The sequence below is a fragment of the Oncorhynchus mykiss genome, chromosome 4 (assembly GCF_013265735.2).
Source record: "Oncorhynchus mykiss isolate Arlee chromosome 4, USDA_OmykA_1.1, whole genome shotgun sequence".
NCBI lineage: Eukaryota > Metazoa > Chordata > Actinopteri > Salmoniformes > Salmonidae > Oncorhynchus > Oncorhynchus mykiss.
The window spans coordinates 20,325,843-20,349,583 of record NC_048568.1 but is presented as its reverse complement, the minus strand read 5'-3'; the positions used below and the strand labels follow the sequence as shown (position 1 = coordinate 20,349,583).

General features: G+C 45.2%; 2 protein-coding genes across 4 annotated transcripts in view; one reads left to right on the top strand and one right to left on the bottom strand.

Annotated features, from left to right (window-relative positions):
- LOC110522275 (nuclear receptor coactivator 1) overlaps window positions 1-20,823 on the top strand; it is a 91,002-nt gene extending 70,179 nt beyond the window's left edge. Inside the window, exons 5-20 of one of the 3 annotated variants that reach the window (XM_036975854.1) lie at window positions 270-447; window positions 1,355-1,534; window positions 3,192-3,293; window positions 3,567-3,707; window positions 4,271-4,418; window positions 4,604-5,681; window positions 6,139-6,709; window positions 9,459-9,611; window positions 9,738-9,855; window positions 10,004-10,172; window positions 10,467-10,772; window positions 12,688-12,786; window positions 13,027-13,414; window positions 13,661-13,835; window positions 14,159-14,345; window positions 14,496-20,823. In XM_036975854.1, the coding sequence (XP_036831749.1) occupies window positions 270-447; window positions 1,355-1,534; window positions 3,192-3,293; window positions 3,567-3,707; window positions 4,271-4,418; window positions 4,604-5,681; window positions 6,139-6,709; window positions 9,459-9,611; window positions 9,738-9,855; window positions 10,004-10,172; window positions 10,467-10,772; window positions 12,688-12,786; window positions 13,027-13,414; window positions 13,661-13,835; window positions 14,159-14,345; window positions 14,496-14,663 (4,161 nt within the window). In that variant the 3' untranslated portion in view covers window positions 14,664-20,823. The remainder of the gene's footprint in view (window positions 1-269; window positions 448-1,354; window positions 1,535-3,191; window positions 3,294-3,566; window positions 3,708-4,270; window positions 4,419-4,603; window positions 5,682-6,138; window positions 6,710-9,458; window positions 9,612-9,737; window positions 9,856-10,003; window positions 10,173-10,466; window positions 10,773-12,687; window positions 12,787-13,026; window positions 13,415-13,660; window positions 13,836-14,158; window positions 14,346-14,495) is intronic. The other 2 variants (XM_036975855.1, XM_036975853.1) reach the window with 2 other exon arrangements.
- A 147-nt stretch (window positions 20,824-20,970) lies between these two features.
- LOC110522276 (putative peptidyl-tRNA hydrolase PTRHD1) lies at window positions 20,971-22,489 on the bottom strand. Its single transcript, XM_021600537.2, has 3 exons — window positions 22,473-22,489; window positions 21,993-22,235; window positions 20,971-21,562 (listed from the first exon to the last, which is right to left on the bottom strand). Exons 2-3 carry the CDS (start codon window positions 22,200-22,202, stop codon window positions 21,392-21,394), a joined length of 381 nt encoding a protein of 126 aa, XP_021456212.2. The 5' UTR covers window positions 22,203-22,235; window positions 22,473-22,489; the 3' UTR covers window positions 20,971-21,391.
- Window positions 22,490-23,741: the final 1,252 nt, after the last annotated feature.

Here is a 23,741-nt window from a genome sequence, read left to right as displayed (position 1 = left end):
GGATGATGGCAATTTAGTTAGAATCTCTCTGTCTTCAACATTTTCTCTGTATTGTCCAGAGTGATTCAGTGACTGTATGTGTGGTACTCAGGTGGTAGTTTCCCAGTGAGGCCCAGTGTCAGTATGCCACATTAGTTCCTGGCCCACTTTCCCTGGGGCTGGGGCTGAGAGAGAGGCTGAGGTCCTCCCCTTCTCCCTTTTTGTGTTCCCCTTCCTCCGGAGGTGTCCGTTTTCACCCCTCTTTTGTCCCTCCCTCTGTTTCGGGCCAGGCTCTGGACGGCTTCTTTTTTGTGGTGAACCGCGAGGGCCGGATCGTGTTTGTGTCGGAGAATGTGACAGGTTACCTAGGCTACACCCAAGAAGAGCTGATTACCTCCAGTGTCTACAGCATCCTCCATGTGGGAGACCACGGCGAGTTTGTCCGCAACTTGCTGCCCAAGAGCCTCGGTGAGCACGACAGGAGAGGTGGATGAGAGAAGAGGGGATGAGATGAGGCAGGAGATGATGGTGATGGGAGGAGAGGATGGAGAGAGGGGGGGGAGGTTGGAGAGGTGCTAAGAAGATGAGAAGGGAGGAAAAGCGAGAATGACAAAGAAAGAGGGGTTGATGTCGAGTAGGAGGAAATTACAAGGCGATGAAAGAGATGAGGAAGGAAGGAGAAGAAGAACATGATAACGGGGAGATGAAAGAAAGGTAAGAGAGGAGGGGATCAATCAAATGTATTTTATAAAGCTCTTTTTACATCAGCAGTTGTCACAAAGTGCTATACAGAAACCCAGCCTAAAACCCCACAGAGAAAGCAATGCAGATGTAGAAGCACCCTGGCTAGGAAAAACTCACTAGAAAGGCAGGAACCTAGGGAGAAACCTAGAGGAACCAGGCTCTGAGGGGTGGCCAGTCCTCTTCTGGCTGTGCCGGCTGGAGATTATAAGAGTACATAACCATTAAGGATAGACAGGAGGTAAGAGAGGAGAGGAACCTTTGCCTCTAGGTACAGTATCATAGCTGTCACAGATCATGTGACAGCTAAACTTCAGTTTCAGTTTAAACTGACTAGACCCTCACTACTACTGTCTCGTTTATTCTCTCCTTATCCCCCTCTTCTCTCTCTCTCTCTCTCTCTCTCTACCCCAGATATGTCATCCTGTCTGTTTTCAAACCATTATTATTACATCACACACATTGGTTTTACCTGCCTCTGATTGTCATCCTGTCTCCCTCATCCTTTCTTTTCTTTGTCACACACTCTCCTGTATGTCCTGTGTGGTGGTGTGTGTCCCTGTTCCTAATGATGTGTCTGTCTGTCTACACCGTTACTGATGTTGTCTTTGTGTGTGTGTGCGTGTGTGTGTAGTGAACGGGGTGCCGTGGCCCCAGGAGCAGGGTCGGAGGAACAGTAACACATTTAACTGCCGGATGCTAAAGAGGCCTCCTGATGAAGTGGACTCAGAGAACCAGGAGGCACGTCAGCAATACGACATCATGCAGTGTTTTACTGTCTCCCAGCCCAAAGCCATGCCGGAGGAAGGAGATGGTGAGCACACACACATATACATACAGCTTACTGAACATGCACAGATACATACAGCTTACTGAACATACACAGATACATACAGCTTACTGAACACACACATATACATACAGCTTACTGAACACACACAGATACATACAGCTTACTGAACATACACAGATACATACAGCTTACTGAACACACACAGAGACATACAGCTTACTGAACATACACAGATACAGACAGCTTACTGAACATACACAGATACAGACAGCTTACTGAACATACACAGATACATACAGCTTACTGTACATGCACAGATACATACAGCTTACTGAACATACAGATACATACAGCTTACTGAACATACAGATACATACAGCTTACTGTACATACAGATACATACAGCTTACTGAACATACAGATACATACAGCTTACTGTACATGCACAGATACATACAGCTTACTGAACATACAGATACATACAGCTTACTGAACATACAGATACATACAGCTTACTGAACATACAGATACATACAGCTTACTGAACATACAGATACATACAGCTTACTGAACATACACAGATACATACAGCTTACTGAACATACACAGATACATACAGCTTACTGAACACACACAGATACATACAGCTTACTGAACACACACAGATACAGACAGCTTACTGAACATACAGATACATACAGCTTACTGAACATACAGATACATACAGCTTACTGAACATACAGATACATACAGCTTACTGAACATACACAGATACATACAGCTTACTGAACACACACAGATACATACAGCTTACTAAACATACACAGATACATACAGCTTACTGAACATACACAGATACATACAGCTTACTGAACATACAGATACATACAGCTTACTGAACATACACAGATACATACAGCTTACTGAACACACACAGATACATACAGCTTACTGAACATACACATATACAGACAGCTTACTGAACATACACAGATACATACAGCTTACTGAACATACACAGATACATACAGCTTACTGAACATACACAGATACAGACAGCTTACTGAACATACACAGATACATACAGCTTACTGAACATACAGATACATACAGCTTACTGAACATACACAGATACATACAGCTTACTGAACATACACAGATACATACAGCTTACTGAACATACACGGATACATACAGCTTACGGAACATACACAGATACATGCACAGATACATACAGCTTACTGAACATGATGCACAGATACATACAGCTTACGGAACATACACAGATACATGCACAGATACATACAGCTTACTGAACATGCACAGATACATACAGCTTACTGAACATGATGCACAGATACATACAGCTTACTGAACATGCACAGATACATACAGCTTACTGAACATACACAGGTATGCATACAGATGTTTACATTCACACTCATGTCATACAAATTCAAAAAGGTGTGTCAGCAGCATGACATCACGCTGGTCTTTACCTTGTCCCAACTAGACCAGAGCCGTATAGGAGAGAAAGAGTTAGACACGGTGACGCCCTGCTTATTACAGCTAACACACACACACACACACACAGTCTCACACACACACACACACACACACACACATGTTAGAGGCTTAACTCTGACCTCTCCTGACATTTGATCTGTATTGTGCCCAGACCTGCAGAGCTGCCTGATCTGCATAGCCTGCCCGATGCCCCGCCCCCAGCAGCTACCCGCCATCCGCACTGAGTCCTTTATCACCAAACAGGACCCCACAGGTATCAACCCCTGACCTCTCACTTTTTACCTCTCAACTTTACCCTCTCACATAAAAACTCCATACACACACGCACACACTCTCCAATTTGTAGATTAGAGAGCTTTCATGTTGCTCCAGAAGATGTACTAACTGGAGTGTTACACAATAAACAGGCTTGTTGGTAAACCTACCTAGAGAGGAAAGGCAAGGACGGGGTTTCAGCTCTCACTACTACTGTACATCTGACCTCATAATAGACCACCGTTACTAGTGTGTGTGTGCGTGTGTCCAGGGAAGATCATCTCCATAGAGACCAGTGCTCTGCGGGCGACGGGGCGACCAGGCTGGGAGGACCTGGTCAGGAAGTGTATCTACGCCTTCTTCCAGCCGCAAGGCAAAGAACCCTCCCACGCCAAGAAGCTGCTCCACGAGGGTGAGGAGAAGGGGAGAAAAGGGGAGGATGAGGAAGAGAAGGGGAGTGGGGAGAGAAGGGGAGGAAGAGAAGGGGGGAGTGGGGAGAGAAGGGGAGGAAGAGAAGGGGGGAGTGGGGAGAGAAAGGGAGGAAGGGGAGAGAAAGGGAGGAAGGGGAGGATGAGGAAGAGAAGGGGGGAGTGGGGAGAGAAAGGGAGGAAGGGGAGGATGAGGAAGAGAAGGGGGGGAGTGGGGAGAGAAGGGGAGGATGAGGAAGAGGTGGGGAGAGAAGGGGAGTGGGGAGAAAATGGGAGGATGAGGAAGAGAAGGGGAGGAAGAGAAGGGGGGGAGTGGGGAGAGGAAGAGAAGGGGAGGATGAGGAAGAGAAGGGGGGATGAGGAAGATAAGGGGGTGGAAAGAGACACGTTATGTACTATTGTCAATAATCGGGCTGTAACAACACAGTACCCCCATATCGTACCATTACAGAAACATCTTTCTTTTATTTCATAAAGAACGCCACACTGATCAGTAGCTCAATTGTTGTTTGTGTGTGTGTGTGTGTCTGTGTGTGTGTGTTGCCAGTGATGACCCATGGCACGGCCATCAGTCCTCTTTACCGGTTCAACCTGAGCGATGGGACCCCCCTCAGTGCTCAGACCCGCTGCAAGTTCTGCTGCCCCCCTAACCATGACGTTCAGCCCTTCATCATGGGCATTCACACTATCGACAGGTGACTCGCACACAACCGCATGAACACGCCCACTGGCAAGTCATATGGAACAAGTAGAATATATGTCTTTATTGCCAATCAACAATGGTTGGAATGGTAGGAATTGACCCGATGTAAACAGAAAATACATTTCCAGAATATTTCTCTCACCCAGCTGATGTTTTGCTCTTGTTTTCCTTTTGTAGGGAACACAACACTGCTAGCTCTCAGGAAAACACTAACTCCAGCCTTCTACTGACCCATAGGAGCCCTGCTCCCTCCCACTCCCCTGCCCTCCCCCCGGGCAGCGAGGCCAGCCAAGCCCCAGGCCCCACCTCGGGCCTCCATCTCAACAACGGCAAAAGCTCCAGCACCACCACACCCACCAGCCATTCAGCAGGGTACCTGAAGCCCAACCGGATGTGTCCTCAGCAGGTCAACAGCCCCTCGCCCCTGGGAAGCCCCCTTACTGCCACCCCTACCTCATTTATGTCGCCCAGACCCCCCAGGGCCAGTCCGGGGCTGGGCGGCAGCCCGCGTGTCCCAGGGAACCCCTTCTCCCCTTCCACCCCTGGCCTGCACTCTCCGGCACCGTCCCTGGGAGGTGGAGCTGGTGGCGGTGGAAGTGGAATCCTCAGCCGGCACCACTCTGGTGGGGACGGTGGAGCAGGGACCCCCCTGAGTTTCTCTCTGCCCTCCCCTTTACCTCAGAGGCAGGCCAGCACCCCCACCAGCTCCCCAGCACGCCCTCCCCCCGCCAAGCCCCCCGAGGGAGGAGGAGATGGGGGCGGAGAGGACCTGGCTAAAGGAAAACTAGGGGGGAACTCCAAACTCAACCAGCCCCTGGACAACGGCGGCGTGGGGGCGCCTAGGGACCCCAAAAACACATCTACCAAACCCACCTCCACCCCTCAGTGCCCGGCCTCCCACAGCACGCTGACGGAGCGCCACAAGATCCTCCACCGCCTCCTGCAGGACAGCAGCCCGGCTGAGGGCAGCAACGGCAAGGAGTCTGAGATCAAGAAGGAGCCTCCTGCCAGCCCTGCCACCGCCAACCCCAACGGACCCCCCAGCACCCCTCAGGACCACCAGCTGCTGCGCTTCCTCCTGGACACGGATGAGAAGGACCTGGGCGACCTGCCCCCTCCGGCCGCTCTCAGCCTGCAGACGGTCCGGGTCAAGACTGAGAAGAGGGCCAGCGGGGACACGACGCCCTGCGCTGCAGCCTGCGCCAGCCCCAAGCCCAAACCGAGCCCTGCAGACAGCAGGCCATCCAGAGACCCGGTACTGTCTGCAGCCCTACTCCTCCCGCCTGCAGTCTACAACTCACACCTCATACACAGTCCCTGCAGTATCCAGATGCAGCAAGATCACGTCCCAGACATGCAGACCTCTCAGACACTTTAAGTTTGGGGTTATAGTTAAGGTTAGGTTTTAGGGTTAGGGCTGGGAGTTAGGATTAGGGACTTCTAGGACTTCTGTTGCTGGGGTGGTCACAGTAGCTGGCTGTCTGAGTGGATGCTGCTGCTGCCTTCTAAAGGGAGCATGTGATTCGCTGCTGTATTTGTTCTACTTACGTTGAGCCCATAGTAACTCGACCTTAGGCAGGAGCTAGTTGTGTTCATTTGTGGCCCCTTCTCTTCAACTTTGTCTCTCTACAGCACAGAGCTACCAGCAGCAGCCTTGGAAGTTATTTGACCTTTACTCTCTTTCCCTCTTCCTCTCTCCCTCTCTCTCTCAGTTCCCCAGTGGATCTGCTGACCTGGACCCTCTCAGCCAGCTGCTGCCCACCCTCAGGGGCCCTGCAGGGGCCAAGCAGGGCAGCGAGGAGCAGGGTGGTCCCCACACCCAAGCCCTGTCGTCCCATAGCCAAACCCAACCTCAACCACGGCTCCATTCACCTCCACAGCCCCAGACACAGCCTTGGATCCAATCACCTCTTCAAACCAAACCTCAGAACCATCTCCAGCTTCAGTCCCCTACCCAGCTTCAGTCCCCTACCCAGCTTCAGTCCCCTACCCAGCTTCAGTCCCCTACCCAGCTTCAGTCCCCTACCCAGCTTCAGTCCCCTACCCAGCTTCAGTCCCCTACCCAGCTTCAGTCCCCTACCCAGCTTCAGTCCCCTACCCAGCTTCCGTCCCCCACCCAGCTTCCGTCCCCCACCCAGCTTCCGTCCCCCACCCAGCTTCAGTCCCCTACCCAGCTTCAGTCCCCTACCCAGCTTCAGTCCCCTACCTTACTCCAGCCCAGTGGGGCCAACATTGTCAAGGCCGTGACCGTGAAGAGGGAGCCTCCCGGAAGACCAAGCCGGGGTATGGCAGGAATAAAGTGGGTCAGGAGTAGAGGTCGACCGATTATGAATATTCAACGCCGATACTGATTACTGGAGGACCAAAAAAAGCCGATACCGATTAATCTGCCGATTTTTTTATATATATTTTTTTTTATTTATTTATTTATTTTTTGTAATAATGACAATTACAACAATACGGAATGAACACTTACAGTGGGGAAAAAAGTATTTAGTCAGCCACCAATTGTGCAAGTTCTCCCACTTAAAAAGATGAGAGGCCTGTAATTTTCATCATAGGTACACTTCAACTATGACAGACAAAAAATTATGGTGGAAAATAATTATTTGGTCAACAACAAAAGTTTATCTCAATACTTTGTCATTGCCAACAAAGGGTATATAACAGAGGTCAAACATTTTCTGTAAGTCTTCACAAGGTTTTCACACACTGTTGCTGGTATTTTGGCCCATTCCTCCATGCAGATCTCCTCTAGAGCAGTGATGTTTTGGAGCTGTTGCTGGGCAACATGGACTTTCAACTCCCTCCAAAGATTTTCTATGGGGTTGAGATCTGGAGACTGGCTAGGCCACTCCAGGACCTTGAAATGCTTCTTACGAAGCCCGGGCGGTGTGTTTGGGATCATTGTCATGCTGAAAGACCCAGCCACGTTTCATCTTCAATGCCCTTGCTGATGGAAGGAGGTTTTTACTCAAAATCTCACGATATATGGCCCCATTCATTCTTTCCTTTACACGGATCAGTCGTCCTGGTCCCTTTGCAGAAAAACAGCCCCAAAGCATGATGTTTCCACCCCCATGCTTCACAGTAAGTATGGTGTTCTTTGGATGCAACTCAGCATTCTTTGTCCTCCAAACACGTCGAGTTGAGTTTTTACCAAGAAGTTATATTTTGGTTTCATCTGACCATATGACATTCTCCCAATCTTCTTCTGGATCATCCAAATGATCTCTAGCAAACTTCAGACGGGCCTGGACATGTACTGGCTTAAGCAGGGGGACACGTCTGGCACTGCAGGATTTGAGTCCCTGGCGGCGTAGTGTGTTACTGATGGCAGGCTTTGTTACTTTGATCCCAGCTCTCTGCAGGTCATTCACTAGGTCCCCCCCGTGTGGTTCTGGAATTTTTGCTCTCCGTTCTTGTGATCATCTTGACCCCACGGGGTGAGATCTTGCGTGGAGCCCCAGATCGAGGGAGATTATCAGTGGTCTTGTATGTCTTCCATTGCTCCCACAGTGGATTTCTTCAAACCAAGCTGCTTACCTATTGCAGATTCAGTCTTCCCAGCCTGGTGCTGGTCTACAATTTTGTTTCTGGTGTCCTTTGACAGCTCTTTGGTCTTGGCCATAGTGGAGTTTGGAGTGTGACTGTTTGAGGTTGTGGACAGGTGTCATTTATACTGATAACAAGTTCAAACAGGTGCCATTAATACAGGTAACGAGTGGAGGACAGAGGAGCCTCTTAAAGAAGAAGTTACAGGTCTGTGAGAGCCAGAAATCTTGCTTGTTTGTAGGTGACCAAATACTCATTTTCCACCATAATTTGCAAATAAATTAATTAAAAATCCTACAATGTGATTTTCTGGATTTTTTTTTTCTAATGTTTGAATGAATGCTTATGAGCCTGTTGCTGCCTACCATCGCTCAGACTGCTCTATCAAATCATAGACTTAATTATAACATAATAACACACAGAAATACGAACCTTTGGTCATTAATATGGTAGAATCCGGAAACTATAATTTCGAAAACAAAACGTTTATTATTTCAGTGAAATACGGAACCGTTCAGTATTTTATCTAACGGGTGGCATCCTTAAGGCTAAATATTCTTGTTACATTGCACAACCTTCAATGTTATGTCATAATTACATTAAATTCTGGCAAATTAGTTCGCAATGAGCCAGGCTGCCCAAACTGTTGCATATACCCTGACTCTGTGTGCAATGAACTCAAAAAAAGTGACACAATTTCACCTGGTTAATTAATATTGCCTGCTAACCTGGATTTCTTTTAGCTAAGTATGCAGGTTTAAAAATATATACTACTGTGTATTGATTTTAAGAAAGGCATTGATGTTTATGGTTAGGGACAGATGTCCAACGATTGTGCTTTTTTCGCAAATGCGCTTTTGTTAAATCATCCCCCAGCGTTGCATCGATATGTAACGCAGGACACTCTAGATAACTACACATGGTTGATGATATTACTAGTTTAACTAGTGATTATGATTGATTGTTTTTTATAAGATAAGTTTAATGCTAGCTAGCAACTTACCTTGGCTTCTACTGCATTCGCGTAACAGGTAGTCTCCTTGTGGAGTGCAATGAGAGGCAGGTGGTTATAGCGTTGGACAAGTTAACTGTAAGGTTGCAAGACTGTATCCCCCGAGCTGACAAGGTGAAAATCTGTCGAGCAGTTAACCCACCGTTCCTAGGCCATCATTGAAAATAAGAATGTGTTCTTAACTGACTTGCCTAGTTAAATAAAGGTATATAAAAAAAAATATGCAAAATCGGTGCCAAAAAATACAGATTTCCGATTGTTATGAAAACTTGAAATCGGCCCTAATTAATCGGCCATTCCGATTAATCGGTCGACCTCTAGTCAGGAGTGAGGGGTCACGATAAAGGGTCAGAGGGCAAGAGGCCCCTGACTCCACACCCCGCTGTATGCTGCCTGTTTTCATTTTTAGTGTGGCCCCCCAGGAAATGACTTGTCCTGACCGTGTGTCTGTTTGTGACTGTGCAGGGCTCACTGATGGCTCCAGCCTGCAGAACCAGTCACACTTTGACTTCTGCAGCCCCAGCCAGATACCGGGACAAGGGGAACTCTTCCAGACACCCAAAGACAGCAGCCCCTTTAAAGAGCCTGGACTAATGAACTCATTCAACTCCAACACCGGTATGAACCAGAATATGCTCATATCAAATATCTTGAATTACATAATTAGTACATAATAAAATGGAATCTATGGGTTAGTTGTTTGTTTCTTGGTGGTTCATTAAGAGTGTGTGTGCTGTCCTCCAGCGTTGTCTAAGATGGAGACAGACTCTCAGCAGTTCCAGACCCTGGCCCTAACTGAGACTCTGTCCTTTGATGGAGGCGTGGGAAACCCTGTGCAAGCCTCTCTGGCCTCCCCTCAGGAGTGAGTATAGTACTTCTATGTAGAAGAAACACACAGACACATTCATTGCTCACATTCCAATGCACAGGCACACAGAAACAAACCTTGCCCATCTTTATATTGCATCGACACACTCCCATGTTCCGGACTCCCCCTGTGTGTGGAGCAGGCAGTGTGTCCCGTGCCCACTGGATGAGCTGCTGTGCCCCCCCACCACCCCCGAGGGACGTAACGATGAGAAGGCCCTCCTGGACCAGCTGGTGTCCTTCCTGAGTGGCACAGATGAGAGCGAGCTGGCTGAGCTGGACCGAGCCCTGGGCATCGACAAGCTGGTGAAGGTACCAGAGGAGGAGAATGATAGTAGTGCATTTGTCTTTTTTAAGTGTTGCGATTGTTACCTATATACGGAAGAGGACAGGCACTGTCATACTCTACTACACTACGGAGCTGAATGAGCGTTAAATCTAGAGAGTTAATTGAAATTCCTGTCCAAAGCACCACAGAATAGTTTCTTTCCATCAGTATAGTAGTGCAATCATCGACGCATGCTTGATGTAATGATTTGTTTGTTCCTGGGGTGTTTGTTGGACTGTAATTAACCCAGTATTGACCCTGACCATTCCTCTCCCCAGGGCGGCTGCTTCGACCCCATCCCTCAACGGTTCCCCTCCCAGCCTCCTGCCACCACCCCCATCTCCATGGACCCCAAGCTGCCCGGCTACCCCTCTCAGTTCAACATTGGCCCCCCTGCCCAGTTCCCTCCAGAGATAGCAGGGGTGCAGAGTATGGGGGGCTTCGGTGCACCCAGGGGGGCCTTCCCTGGGGGCATGATGCTGAGGCCTGGCATGGGCAGAGCTCCTGGCATGACCAACCAGCTCCGGCTGCCTCCCAACCAGCTGAGGTTACAGCTGCAACAGAGGCTGCAGGGCCCACAGCAGGTGGGATGGGCTGGGCAGGGCAAAGCGGGTACATCAGGGGTTGTAGACTTTTGTTCCAACACAGCCCTAACACACCAGATTAAGCTACATAAGACCAGGTGTGTGCCCTCTCTGAGCAGTAAATGGATCCGTTAACCTCTCTGGGATATGTGGGACGCTAGCGTCCCAACTGGCCAAAAGCCAGGGACAATGCAGAGCGCCAAATTCAAATAAATTACCAGAAAATCAAACTTTCATTAAATCCCACATGCAAGATAGCAAATTAAAGCTACACTTGTGAATCCAGCAAACATGTCAGATTTCAAAAAGGCTTTTCGGCAAAAGCAACTGATGCTATTATCTGAGGATAGCACCTTCGTAAACAAAGAGAGAAAAGCATATTTCAACCCTGCAGGCGCGACACAAAATGCAGAAATAAAAATATAATTCATGCCTTACCTTTGACGAGCTTCTTTTGTTGGCACTCCAATATGTCCCATAAACATCACAAATGGTCCTTTTGTTCGATTAATTCTGCCGATATATATCCAAAATGTCCATTTATTTGGCGCGTTTGATCCAGAAAAACACTGGTTCAAACTTGCGCAATGTGACTACAAAATATCTCAAACGTTTCCTGTAAACTTTGACAAAACATTTCAAACTACTTTTGTAATACAACTTTAATAATCGATCAAATTGAAGACGGGATGATCTGTGTTCAATACAGGAGGAAAACAAACTGTAGCTAGCTTTCTGGTCACGCACCTCTATCTAACAGTACACTTCCAAGTGATCCTCGTTCAAGATGGCCGTACTTCATTACACAAAGGAAAAACCTCAACCAATTCCTAAAGACTGTTGACATCCAGTGGAAGTGATAGGAACTGCAAGAAGGTCCCTTAGAAATCTGGATTCCCAATGAAAACCCATTGAAAAGAGTGACCTCAAAAAATAAATAATCTGAATGGTTTGTCCTTGGGGTTTCACCTGCTAAATAAGTTCTGTTATACTCACAGACATGATTCAAACAGTTTTAGAAACTACAGTGTGTTTTCTATACAAATCTACTAATAATATGCATATCTTATCTTCTGGCGATGAGTAGCTGGCAGTTGAATTTGGGCATACATTTCATCCGGACGTAAAAATACTGCCCCCTGTCACCAAGAAGTTAAATGCCAACAGACACTGCTGCTCAAGAGGACCACGATTACCTACCCAGGCTGGCCCACTCCCCTGGTCCACTTTTCTAATATGGACGTAGTTGATTCCCTCCTCTCCTCTACACCGGAGGGGGTGGGCTTTAACAGGCCTTGTTGATGTTAATGAAGCCTGTGTCACGCAGCATTGCCTTTTAATCCCAGTCAGAGCCCGTGCTCGTTAAACACTGGCTCAGCAATAGTAAATCTCAGGCAGCCCTGCATTGTATTAATGTGCCATTGTGTTGTGTGGCTAAGCAGAGCTAGCTATCTTGGTGAAATGGGTAGTCATGTGAGGTGGAGCGCCTCCTACGCCCCATTATGGTACAGAAGACCAAACAGGGGAACTAAAGGGCTGCTACAAGCCCCTCTATGGTAGGGGAGTACTGAACCATATGTACATTTACAGTGATTGATTGTTATCATTTATGCTGAGAGAGAGAGGATTATTCTGACTTTAGTGATTATTCTGCTAGATGATCAGGTTGGTTTCAAAGACCTCATGGCAAAGTAAAGGATATTAAGAATATTGTTCTCATAACTGGTCTTCTCACACTTCTCTTTATCAAATATTAGGTTCCCATTTCCCTTTTCTCTCTCAACCACTTCTCTTCTCTCTATCTGCTCTCACTCACTCCCTCCTCTCTCGTCTATCATTTCAACTCTGAGTCCGCTCCCTCCCTCTCCTCTATCAGTCCTGTGACTCACTCCCCCTCGCTCTCTCTCTCTCTCAGCTGCAGAACAGGCTGGCTGCCATGAGCCCGTTCCCAGGGGAAGCTCACGTTGCCATGGGGATGCGTCAGGGAGGGCAGCAGCCTCAGATGCCCTCTCAGGTGAGTGTTTTTGGGGAACTCACAATCATGTGCTCATGCTTCCTTCTCTCTTGTTCTCGTTGTTTACTCTTATACTGAATTGTTGATATGAAAACTAAGTGCCTTATTCTGTTCTCCATCCGCTAATCCCTCTCTCTGAATAAAGTTCCTTCCAGTCTATTTCAGATGGTTTAGTTAATTTGGGAAACTGAGGGCTGTTTGGTAGATAAAAAGTCTCCTATTTTCTCTCTGTCCCTGCAGCCTCCTCTGAACGCCCAGATGCTGGCCCAGAGGCAGCGGGAGCTCTACAGCTTCCAGCACCGCCAGAGACAACTCCTGCAGCAGAAGGTCATGTTGATGAGGCAGGGCATGGGGGGTGGTGGGCCTATGGGAGCCACCAGGGGACAAAAAGGACCCCAGCCACAGCAACAACAGTTTGGCTACCCTCCAGGCTACAGCCCCATTCCAGGGAACCCACCCAGTTCCCCCAGCCTATTCAACCCCATGGGAGGGACCCAGGACCCTAAGTTGTCGGGCCAGGGCCCTATGGGCAGCCAGGCAACTATGATGGGGGGGATGCAGGGACAGTTTGGGGGGGTGGTGAACTCGGCGGTGCAGCCTGTGCTCTTCCAGCAGTTTGGAGGACCAGGTGAGTGACTAAGCTACCTGGGAATCCACCATAACCACTGTCTCTATAACATCTGAAATTGTCAATACAATTTGCTGTTAATATCAATATCAAAATAGCATATAAAGTGCTGAGATTGTCAATATCAAAAAATAGTGTGCAGACAGGTTCAATAGAAAATGGAATAAAGTACTGCTGACAAATATCAATATCAAAATGGTCTAGACTCTAGAATGTTCTAACAGCATCTCTTTGTCCTCCTCAAAGGTATGGTCCAGCAAGGAGACCCCTCGTTCCCTCCAGAGCTCAGCCCCACCAGTCCCCTGATGTCCCCTCAGAACTCCACCACCCAGAGTCCTCTGCTCCAGCAGGCCCAGCCTCCTCCTGGGTACCAGTCACCTGACATGAAGAGTTGGCAGCAAGCTGGCATGGGCGGAAACAGGTGAGGTGGCCAGAGCCATGCCTGTGTAAATGTGTAAATTGCATAGTCTGTTATTGACTTGTTATTTACATAGAAAGTACATGGTCAGATGATAATTACATCATTTTTACATAATTACTTGTTTGTTTCTTAGAGGATTCTTTCAAACAATCACTTATGTAACATTATACCAGATGTGTTTAATTATTTGGAGTGAAGAAGGTATCAAAATGTATCGACTGCTTCTATATCATTTCCTAGTAATTGTAATGACCAGATGTAGCAACTGAACGAAGTGTACATTAAGCCACTGGTATCATGAATGTGTGTTCTGTCTGTGTCAGCTTGTTCAGCCAGTCTGGTCAGACGACGCCCCAGGCCTTTGGGCAACAGGGGGTCTACAACAACATGAGTATCACCGTGTCAATGGCAGGAGGCTCAGGGGCAGTGGGTTCGCTACCTTCCATTGGACCACCTGTTGGCATGGGCAACAGTAACCTTGGTGACATCAACTCCATGTGTAACGATCAGGTGAGGGTGCCACACCTGATGTCAGCCGCTTCAACTTAGAAGTCAAGTACAAAAGCAATAACGGACCGTCCAAGCTGCCCTTAACTGACCAAAACTGTCGTGGTGAACCATTTCACTAATGTCCTCCTCTCTCCCTCCTCTCCTCATCAGGTACAGCAGGTTCAAGTGTTTGCCGACGTCCAGTGTACGGTGAACCTGGTGGGCAGCGACTCCTACCTGAACCAGTCGGGGTCCATAGGTACCCAGAAGGGCCCCCAGGGGCCTCAGAGCAGCCAGTCCCAGCAGAAGAGCCTCCTCCAGCAGCTCCTCACAGAGTGACTCCTCAGCTCAGCCGCCTGCCAGGAGAGAGGTGCTCCACAGACCACCGACCTCTTCTCTTTCTCACCTTTGGTTTTAGACACCTGCCGGACTGGTTAGGAGGGCCCTGGGATGGAGACTGAGGTCCAGGTAAGAGTGTGTCTGACCTGCCAGCCTGCCAGCCAGCCTCAGCCCATACCGTACCATAAGGCAGCAGCTATTGTTCAGCGCTCATTCCTGGTTACCTACTTTTAACACAAAGTCTGCTTTCTGTTCTGAGAAAGGAACCAGCTTCCGGTTTTGCCAAGTCGTTGTGGTTGTCAAAAGAGGATCTGGTTCCTAATTGCCCGTTCCGTCAGGTCCATCGCAGCAGTACGTCTTGGGAATGCGATCAACATGCAGCTGAGCTCAGCTGTGGGTGGTTAACCCGGTTAACCCTCAACTTTTGCTCTAGCGTGGGGTGGCGTTGTGGGGACAACGTTTTGGGAATGTTAGGTTTTTAACCTCTGCAGTGGGAAGCTCAGTTTCAGCTGGATCTGTGACTGACTAGCTCTCTCCATTGCAGTGCCTGATGGGAGGAAATTCCCAGCTCTCGTTTTTTGTTTTTGTTTCTCTGTTCTGGTCGTCTGCGTCGTCAGGACAACAAGCAGCCGGGATGGGATGGGAGATTGCGCTGCGCTGCTCAGTTGGCAACACCATATTTCACATTTTCAAACCACCAGACTGTCAAAGTAACTGTCTGTCTTACACATTTATCTCCCCAGCAGCTGTGAATATGAGCCATGTTGGGCTCTCCTTGGCCTATCAGTATTGTTTGTCATGTGTAACCGTGCAGGTGGGTAGTATTGTACAGCACAGATGGACAAAAAATTGGGATGAGTTCACACTTTCTACTTTCCTTTCAAAAGCGTCATTTAATTACTCTAAAATGCAACTGTCGTTTTTAGCTCAAACTATACATTGTGATTCAATGCGGTTTTCTTCCGTTTTTTTATTTGAGAGTAACATGTCAGTTATTATAATTTTTTAAGGCGATATTTGCCATTATGAAAATGTAACTCTGCTAAATGTGTTCTGTAATGTGAAAAAAGAAAATCTCTGTATAAGAATTTGATTGGTTTTAGAAATGGCTAGCTCTGCTCTTTTGGCATCCCTTTGAATGTTTTAAATCCCCTAAAATGTACCTCAAAACGAACAAGAATGGGTTCTCAATATTACATAATGACATGAATAGGTTGTAACTCGTAACCGTAGAACTTCCTCGCTCAGAAGTGATGGAAGTTGAATGGGGTGTTTTCTTGGAAACACAGTGCTCTCTCTCCACCAACTCTGCCCGTGATGATGTCATTCCACTGGCCACACACTACAGCTCTTTTTGACTGCTCATGTGACTACTGTTGCCCAGTCAGACACTGTCTATCAGCGCTAACCTCTGATATTTTACTATACACATTCAGTCGCATAGAAAGTCTGGCCAAAAAACACCATGTTTTATTTATGTGGGTAAACAATAACCTATTAACAAGCAATAAACCCGAAAATGACGAGAAAGCAACAACAGAAAGAGCAAAGTTCGGCGACGTAATGATAATGAAAAATCTAATTTGTCTAATTTGGTCTAAAAGTCTAATTTGGCTTTTGGCTTCTCTGCTCTATCCCGGGTATGTGTATTTCTCTGCTCTATCCCGGGTATGTGTATTTCTCTGCTCTATCCCGGGTATGTGTATTTCTCTGCTCTATCCCGGGTATGTGTATTTCTCTGCTCTATCCCAGGTATGTGTATTTCTCTGCTCTATCCCGGGTATGTGTATTTCTCTGCTCTATCCCGGGTATGTGTATTTCTCTGCTCTATCCCGGGTATGTGTATTTCTGACTAACAGAAGGCTTTCTTAAGGGTGTTATGGTCCAACTAGATATCTGACTGTGTATATACAAGGTATTTTACAAAGTGTGCAACATTACCCGAGCACAGCTAATAACCGAGGAGGGTTAGGGATGATCAGTTGAAATAGCATGCATGATCACCATCCTCCTCCGGAGACCTCAAATTGAATGCCAACTACTTTAATGTGCTATGATTTCTGAATCACGTTGTGTACCGTTTCAATGGCGTTTGTGTGCCTGTGCTTTATACCCAAACAGTGGCTCAGGTGTCTTCAGCATACAACTCAAATTCAACCTGAAAATGGCATCATTTCGTGTGGTGTTGATTCAAGTTGACATGAAAAGCTGGTAGCAGTTCCACTTCGGAAACTCATTGGTGAAACTGATACACTGTGATTGGACATACCACTTGTTCCTGTCATTCTAAGACACTTCAAATGTTCCTTTGCTTTTAGCCTATTGCATTTAATTCAAAACAATATATATACGATTAATAGATGAGATATTTAAGTGTATCTTTCTTCTGATGAGGTAAATGTTTTATTTTCTATTTGAAAGGGATGTGGGTTAACAATTAGTACTTATCAATGTTAAAGCCATTCCTGAGCCACTGTTTGGTTTCTGTAAATAAACATACACTTTACAAAACACACGGAAGCAAGACAAAATTAACAGAATGTATGTGGAAGGATTTCATTTGTTTTCAGTATACATTTGTACTATATAGGGTACCAGCTAACGGTTTCATACTCCCAGAAGTGTTACAAAAGATAACTTTTCATGGATATCTTCGTCACATACTCTCCAGCCTTCGCTCCTCATTTAGGAACAGGCATTACTGTATAGAAAGTGTTAATAGAACTACGTCAAATGCAGAAGTTCATCTGATCTGTTAATATTAACTGTTTAGCATTTGGGATATAATATGCCAAATACAAAGCACCATTAGACAACGGTCATTAACTAACAGACATTCGTATATGCAAGAGCCGCTCAATGGCAAAGACAGTCCATTCAGTACAGGTACAAGGTAAATATTTGAACTGGTTCTTCAACATGTATATAACAGACAATGTGAATATGTATTTGTTCAGAATCGACAAAATGTAGTGCTCCAAGTTTGTGGTATTAACTACTCGCTTCCATTTTATTCTTTTTTGTATTATAATTTTTTTTTACGTATATGACTGTCTGAGTGTGTGTATGTATGTGATTAATACTGTATATCTGGTGTTTAAGATGGAAACTGAATATGTCCTTATTTTGATTTCTTCTTTTTACATACCTGCAAGTTTTCCTGTGGGTGTTGTTCTGATTGCTCTTTATGTGAGAGAATGGGTTAGCGACTGCTGAATGTGATTTTACTGAGAGAGAAGCAGTGTGGACTGGCTTTTGTACGGGTTAATTTAAAAACAAACAAAAACACACACAAAAAAAAGGCCATATTATTTAATTTCTCTGTTGTTAAAACGTTTAAACAGATCTGAGAAAGTGGAACCTTGTATTCTGAGAAGCATCGCTTCAGTAGTTAAGCGGGCTTTTGTAGATCGCCTGATATACTTTTAGCGTTTTCAAAAAGTAATGACCAAAGCTTTAAGATGTTTAATTCATATCATATGCAAGCCTCATGCAATTGGACGAGACAAAATGTAGCGTTTGTTCACTTTTCTAAAAGGAAATAGTCTATACATACTAGCTCCTCTTTGACCACACAACTAATTTGTGGTAGTTTGTGCTTTGCGTGTTTGTCCTTTTTTTCCTTTTCCACACAATTTGTCCTAAGACACTGACAAGTGACCTATCAGATTTAGTATTTTTATCTAACTTCTATTCTTTGGAATATCCCAAAGTATGATCCGTTAGAAACTTCCTCTCCTTGTTGCCGTTGACTCCTGGCAAAGACGCAAAAAGACTTGTAAGGGCCTGACATGCTGTCACTGTTTACAGGAAGAGAGAAACTTGCAACAGCTAGCTATGCACCTTAACAAAAAAGCTTTTTTTTAACACTGATTTAGGTATTCAAAGCAAACTAGAATTTGAATCAATGATTTAAATCAAGGTATTTTAGTTTATTGAAAGAAGAAGAAGTGAAACCTAGTGAACCAATTATTATTTAATTTTTTTACTCAACTAGCATTGGTGATAGTTGTCTGAACTTGTGGGTCTGCTCTATCAACTGAATCTCACAGATTAAGATTATTCAATCAAATATTTCAATTTATTTAGCTGAATACTTTATACCAAGTTTGAGGTGCTTCTTGTATATACAGTATTTTCTGCATAGAGGACTGCTCCTCGCTGTTTGATGATAATGTTAATGAGGATTTTCTTATCTTTACCTTTATAAAACAAGTTTGCTGCATTTTACATTACTTTTGTACAAGAAATCTAAATATTCCAGGAATTTGCAAGAAATACAATCTACTTTTGCACTTTATCTCAGAATTATTTAGAGGAAACAGGCCATCATAAATACTACTCATGTTCACATTAGATGACTATTTAATAATCATAAATCCCCTAAATCACAGGAGGTTGGTGGCACCTTCATTGGGGAGGACGGGCTCGTGGTAATGGCCAAAGCGGAATAGGTGTAATGGTATCAAATACATGGAACACGTGGTTTTCATGTTTGAAGCCATTCCTTTTGCTCCGTTCCAGACATTATTATGAGCTGTCCTCCCCTCAGCAGCCTCCTGTGCCCTAAATATAATAGAAAGTAAAATATAGATTTCTCAGGTTCTTAAGAACTTGGTTGCAGAGCCCATCAATATGATTACAAAAGAGAAGTGTACATTCTCTACTACTACTCTTAGTAGTTTCACATATGATCCTTCTCTCTGCCACAGAGCCACAATCTAAACTATGCCTTTCTTCTTCAGGTGATCCACTGCCCCTCTCCCCTTGGCCATTAGTTAACTAACGCGCTAACACTCATACGTCCTGTCCTGTGTAACCAATGTGAAATGGCTAGCTAGTTAGCGGTGGTGCGCGCTAATAGCGTTTCAATCGGGTGACGTCACTCGCTCTGAGACCTTGAAGTAGTGTAGTTGGGCGCGATGGGTAACGATGCTTCGAGGGTGACTTTTCTGTGTGCAGAGGGTCCCTGGTTCGAGCCCAGGTAGGGGCGAGGAGAGGGACGGAAGCTATACTGCTACAGCAGCTTTAACTGTTCAAAACATTCCTCCTCAACTCTGCTCTTAGCTACCAGCAATCATTGTGCTCTGGTCTATACTGTAGCATTTTAGATTTTAGTCATTTAGCATATGCTTTTATCCAGAGTGACTAACAGTAAGTAGTGAGTTAATACATTTTCCTGTACTGGTCCCCTGTGGGAATCGAACCCTGTTGCAGACGCCATGCTCTACCAACTGAGCCCCACGGGACCAGCAGCAGTTCTATTCTATATATTTCTAGGCTTAGTAATTCCTACCAAGCAGTAACAGCCCTACATACGTGTACTGCTGTCCCCTGCGTCTGTTATTTTGTCATTGTCACCACCGTGTAACATACTGCCTAATGCAGAAACAACTATCATCCTTGTTAAGATTAATGCACTCTACCTTCTACAGGTATTACTTCTCAACTGTTCCGAGTATTGGAGCAACTGTTTGCTGATGATGTTTGTCAAGTATTGTAAGTGCTGCATAATCCAGACTGAAGTTTGATTGTGGATGGAGAAATCAAAAGCTTGTCTCGCCACTTATAAGGCCAATGCTTTCTCATTGAAACAAGGTTCCACTTTTCCCCCTGTAAAATTAATATAAATAAATATAAATATATATATTATACATTTTACTCATTTTGTCCAGTTTTGTTTATTATACTTGTGTAAACTTGTTTTTAGACAGGCATCAGAGCAGCTGTGTGGGTGGGACAATATGAATGAAGTATCTGGGAGAATTATGCATGTTTTTATTTCTGTGTCCAGGTGGAATACCTGGGATAAATCCTACCTTTTCTTAGGATGTCGTAGACAATCAGTCTCAGGCTGGGTCAAGTAGCTACAGGGGGTCCCTGTAGACTGAAAAGCAACGTTTTTGCATCTACTGAAACAGTCTTATTTGTCTGTCAATTTTTTGGGAGGTATCTGGCTGCTCAGACTGGGATAAGTTCAAAGTTTACACACACACAACACACACACCTCGTGCGTTCGGTCCCTCTATTGCTTTTCCAAGGTGAAGATGCAGACCTTGAAGGAAATGATGCTTTGACTAACAAATCTATAACATCCATGAATGTGAGAATGCAACACATTTGCAATAAAAACACCAATTAAAACGGGATATGTAATGTTGGTTGATTGTCTTTCTTTACTACACTGTATTTCTCATTTTCATTACTGTTACATTGCCACTAGTTACATTACCTCTTTCTACCTCAGTTTATTGTAAGGGCTGTATTCTGTGTATTGTAAAGTAACTAATAATACAAGAAGACACAAATTAGTTAACCATCTTTAATGCATCTTGTATGTTTGTAAACAGACTCCAACCATCGGCGGCTAGAAAAATACCTTGCATAACCATTCACCATTTAATTGAATCACAAGATACGTGGCCACATCAAATTAGGTGGACAGACATTCACTCTTTAAATGCCCGTTTTATGGCAGTCTTCATTCAGTGAGTGATGTCTCCTTGTTACTGTAGGAAGACAAACACTGACACTGCTTATCAGAGTGGGATTCTTCCTTGTGAAGTTGGAGCACGGACACTGAGTGCTGGTTCTTCCCCCTTCAGCATCACCAAGATGCACAGGTCAACCAAAAAAAAGACCACAAAATTAACTGACTGGTGTGGAGCCATGGTCCAGACTCCATTCACCAAATGCATGTTACAGGGGTCTCTCTTTGTCCCTCTGTGTCATTTGAACAGCTTGAACTTGTGCAGCAGAGGATGTACAATGTCTTTGGGGTAAGGTTTCAGGGCCAGGCAGGTGGGGACGTTCTCTGGCTGCTCAATCCACAGCTTGTGGGCGATCCCCTTTTCTGTCAGCATCTCAGACAGGCTGGAGAGGGAGGCCTGGTCCACAGCCTGACCAAAAGATGAAGGAGAAGAGGGAGATCAAATCAAATGTATTTATATAGCCCTTCGTACATCGGCTGATATCTCAAAGTGCTGTACAGACACCCAGCCTAAAACCCCAAACAGCAAGCAATGTAGGTGTTGAAGATCACAAGCATTAGTTTATCTTCTCAGCAATCACATCCTTCACTGCATAATTATTCCATCCTACTGTATTTACATAACGAAACTTTACGTATAAATATTTACTTTACGAAAAAAAATATTTTGTATTGAGAGGCTATTTTTATGCAGCTTGATATGAGCGCATGGGCAAAGTCAGTAGGAAACTTGTTTTGCCCACGTTCGCGCAAAACACAGGCATATCGATTTAGTTCACTATAAGCAGTATAATATTGATTAACTTACAAGCTAATAATAGTACCCCAGTCCCAGCTACCTGAAGGACGACTTTGTGCATGCTGTCCAGTTCTGCCAAGTACTCCTGCGTGTCTGGGTCGTTGTAGTTCAGATGAATGGCAGCGATGGCAGCATGGCAGGCTTGCGTTATAACCGCCCCTAATGGCCAGGCCAACGTATGGACCAGGTCTGATCGGACCACAACATACTGGACAAGACGACGGGGGGCTGCGGTTCCTGACGCCGCCATCTTTGGTCGGTAATGGTAGAGGACCGGAGGCAGCTACCGTACAGATAGAACAACGAGACAGATATTTAACGGATGTATAAATCTGAGGCATCCGCTTGGCCAAATATGGTAGTGAGAGGAAGCCCAGGGGTCGGCAGTGGGAGACGAGGGAACGAAAAATCGATTTTTGCACATTTTCTCATCGATTAAACATTTGATCTCAATACCGTTTTCTGTTCCCAAAACTACAATATGTTACGAGCAGAGTGGACTATGTTTTGTATACGTTACCCTTTGCCAAAGTCTTTAAAAAAGGCGTTGCTTAGAAGGAGTGCAAAGGCGAATTGAGTTGTTGCACACGTACACTTAGAGTAGGCGTTCCCTAACGGAATAATGCAAATGTATGCTAGAACGCGCCAATAGAATCTCGCAAGATCGTACTTGGCCCTGCCCACCTCCTTGCTTGTTCTGTTCACTATGACTAATTTGTTGCCATTTGAAACGACATGCAGTTGTCTATCTTGGTTTAGTTATACAAATCTTTAGCTAAAGTTCTTGCTGGCTGTGCTGGAAATGATGCTTTGTTTATCTTCTGTGTACATGTGGTTGAAATATATAATTTCACATGTACACAAATGTACACCACCACCCTGTGTACATTCAATAGGTTCATTGATTACAGTAGGCTACAAAGTATTTCAGATGGTGTGCTTTTGCTCCAGATTTGTTACCGATTCCATCTCTCCTGTGATTCCCTTTTATAGTTACTTCTCAGATTAATTTACTCTCAGTAACAATGCCTGATTTTCAAGCAGATTTAAATCCGGACTGAGACTGGACCATTCAGAAACACTGGAATTGGGAACTTAAGGCAAACCGGTGTTATTCACAATGATCAGTGTGGCTTGCCTGTCTCAGGAGCAGGTTTTTATTTTTATTTTACCTTTATTTAACCAGGCAAGTCAGTTAAGAACAAATTCTTATTTTCAATGACGGCCTGGGAACAGTAACTGCCTGTTCAGGGGCTGAACGACAGATTTGTACCTTGTCAGCTCGGGGGTTTGAACTCGCAACCTTCCGGTTACTAGTCCAACGCTCTAACCACTAGGTTACCCTACCCTGCCGCCCCGGCCCAGGTACTGGAGCCGACTGTGTTAATTGGACCCATGCGTCTTCATGGGTCTAATTGCGGTCCTTATCTAATAGGGATACGATACCACATATAACCAAACCCACAGTTAAAAAAAAATAATAAGAAGAAATGTACCAATCATGTCATGTCCTACTATACAGATTTTGCCAGTTGAAAGAGTGAAAGAGTGACCCCATCTCTCCCTATTTTACTTCTAGACAATGGTGACCCGTCATTCAGGGCAGGCCACCTATTTTGAGCCTCACATTTTTAGCATGCCTGTTTTTTAGGTTGCCTGTTTTGCATGTTATTTTGGCATTAATACGTGTCACATATCATTTTGCAAACAATGTAAAAAAAAATAATATATATATATATATATATATATATATATATATATATATATATATATATATATATATATTGAG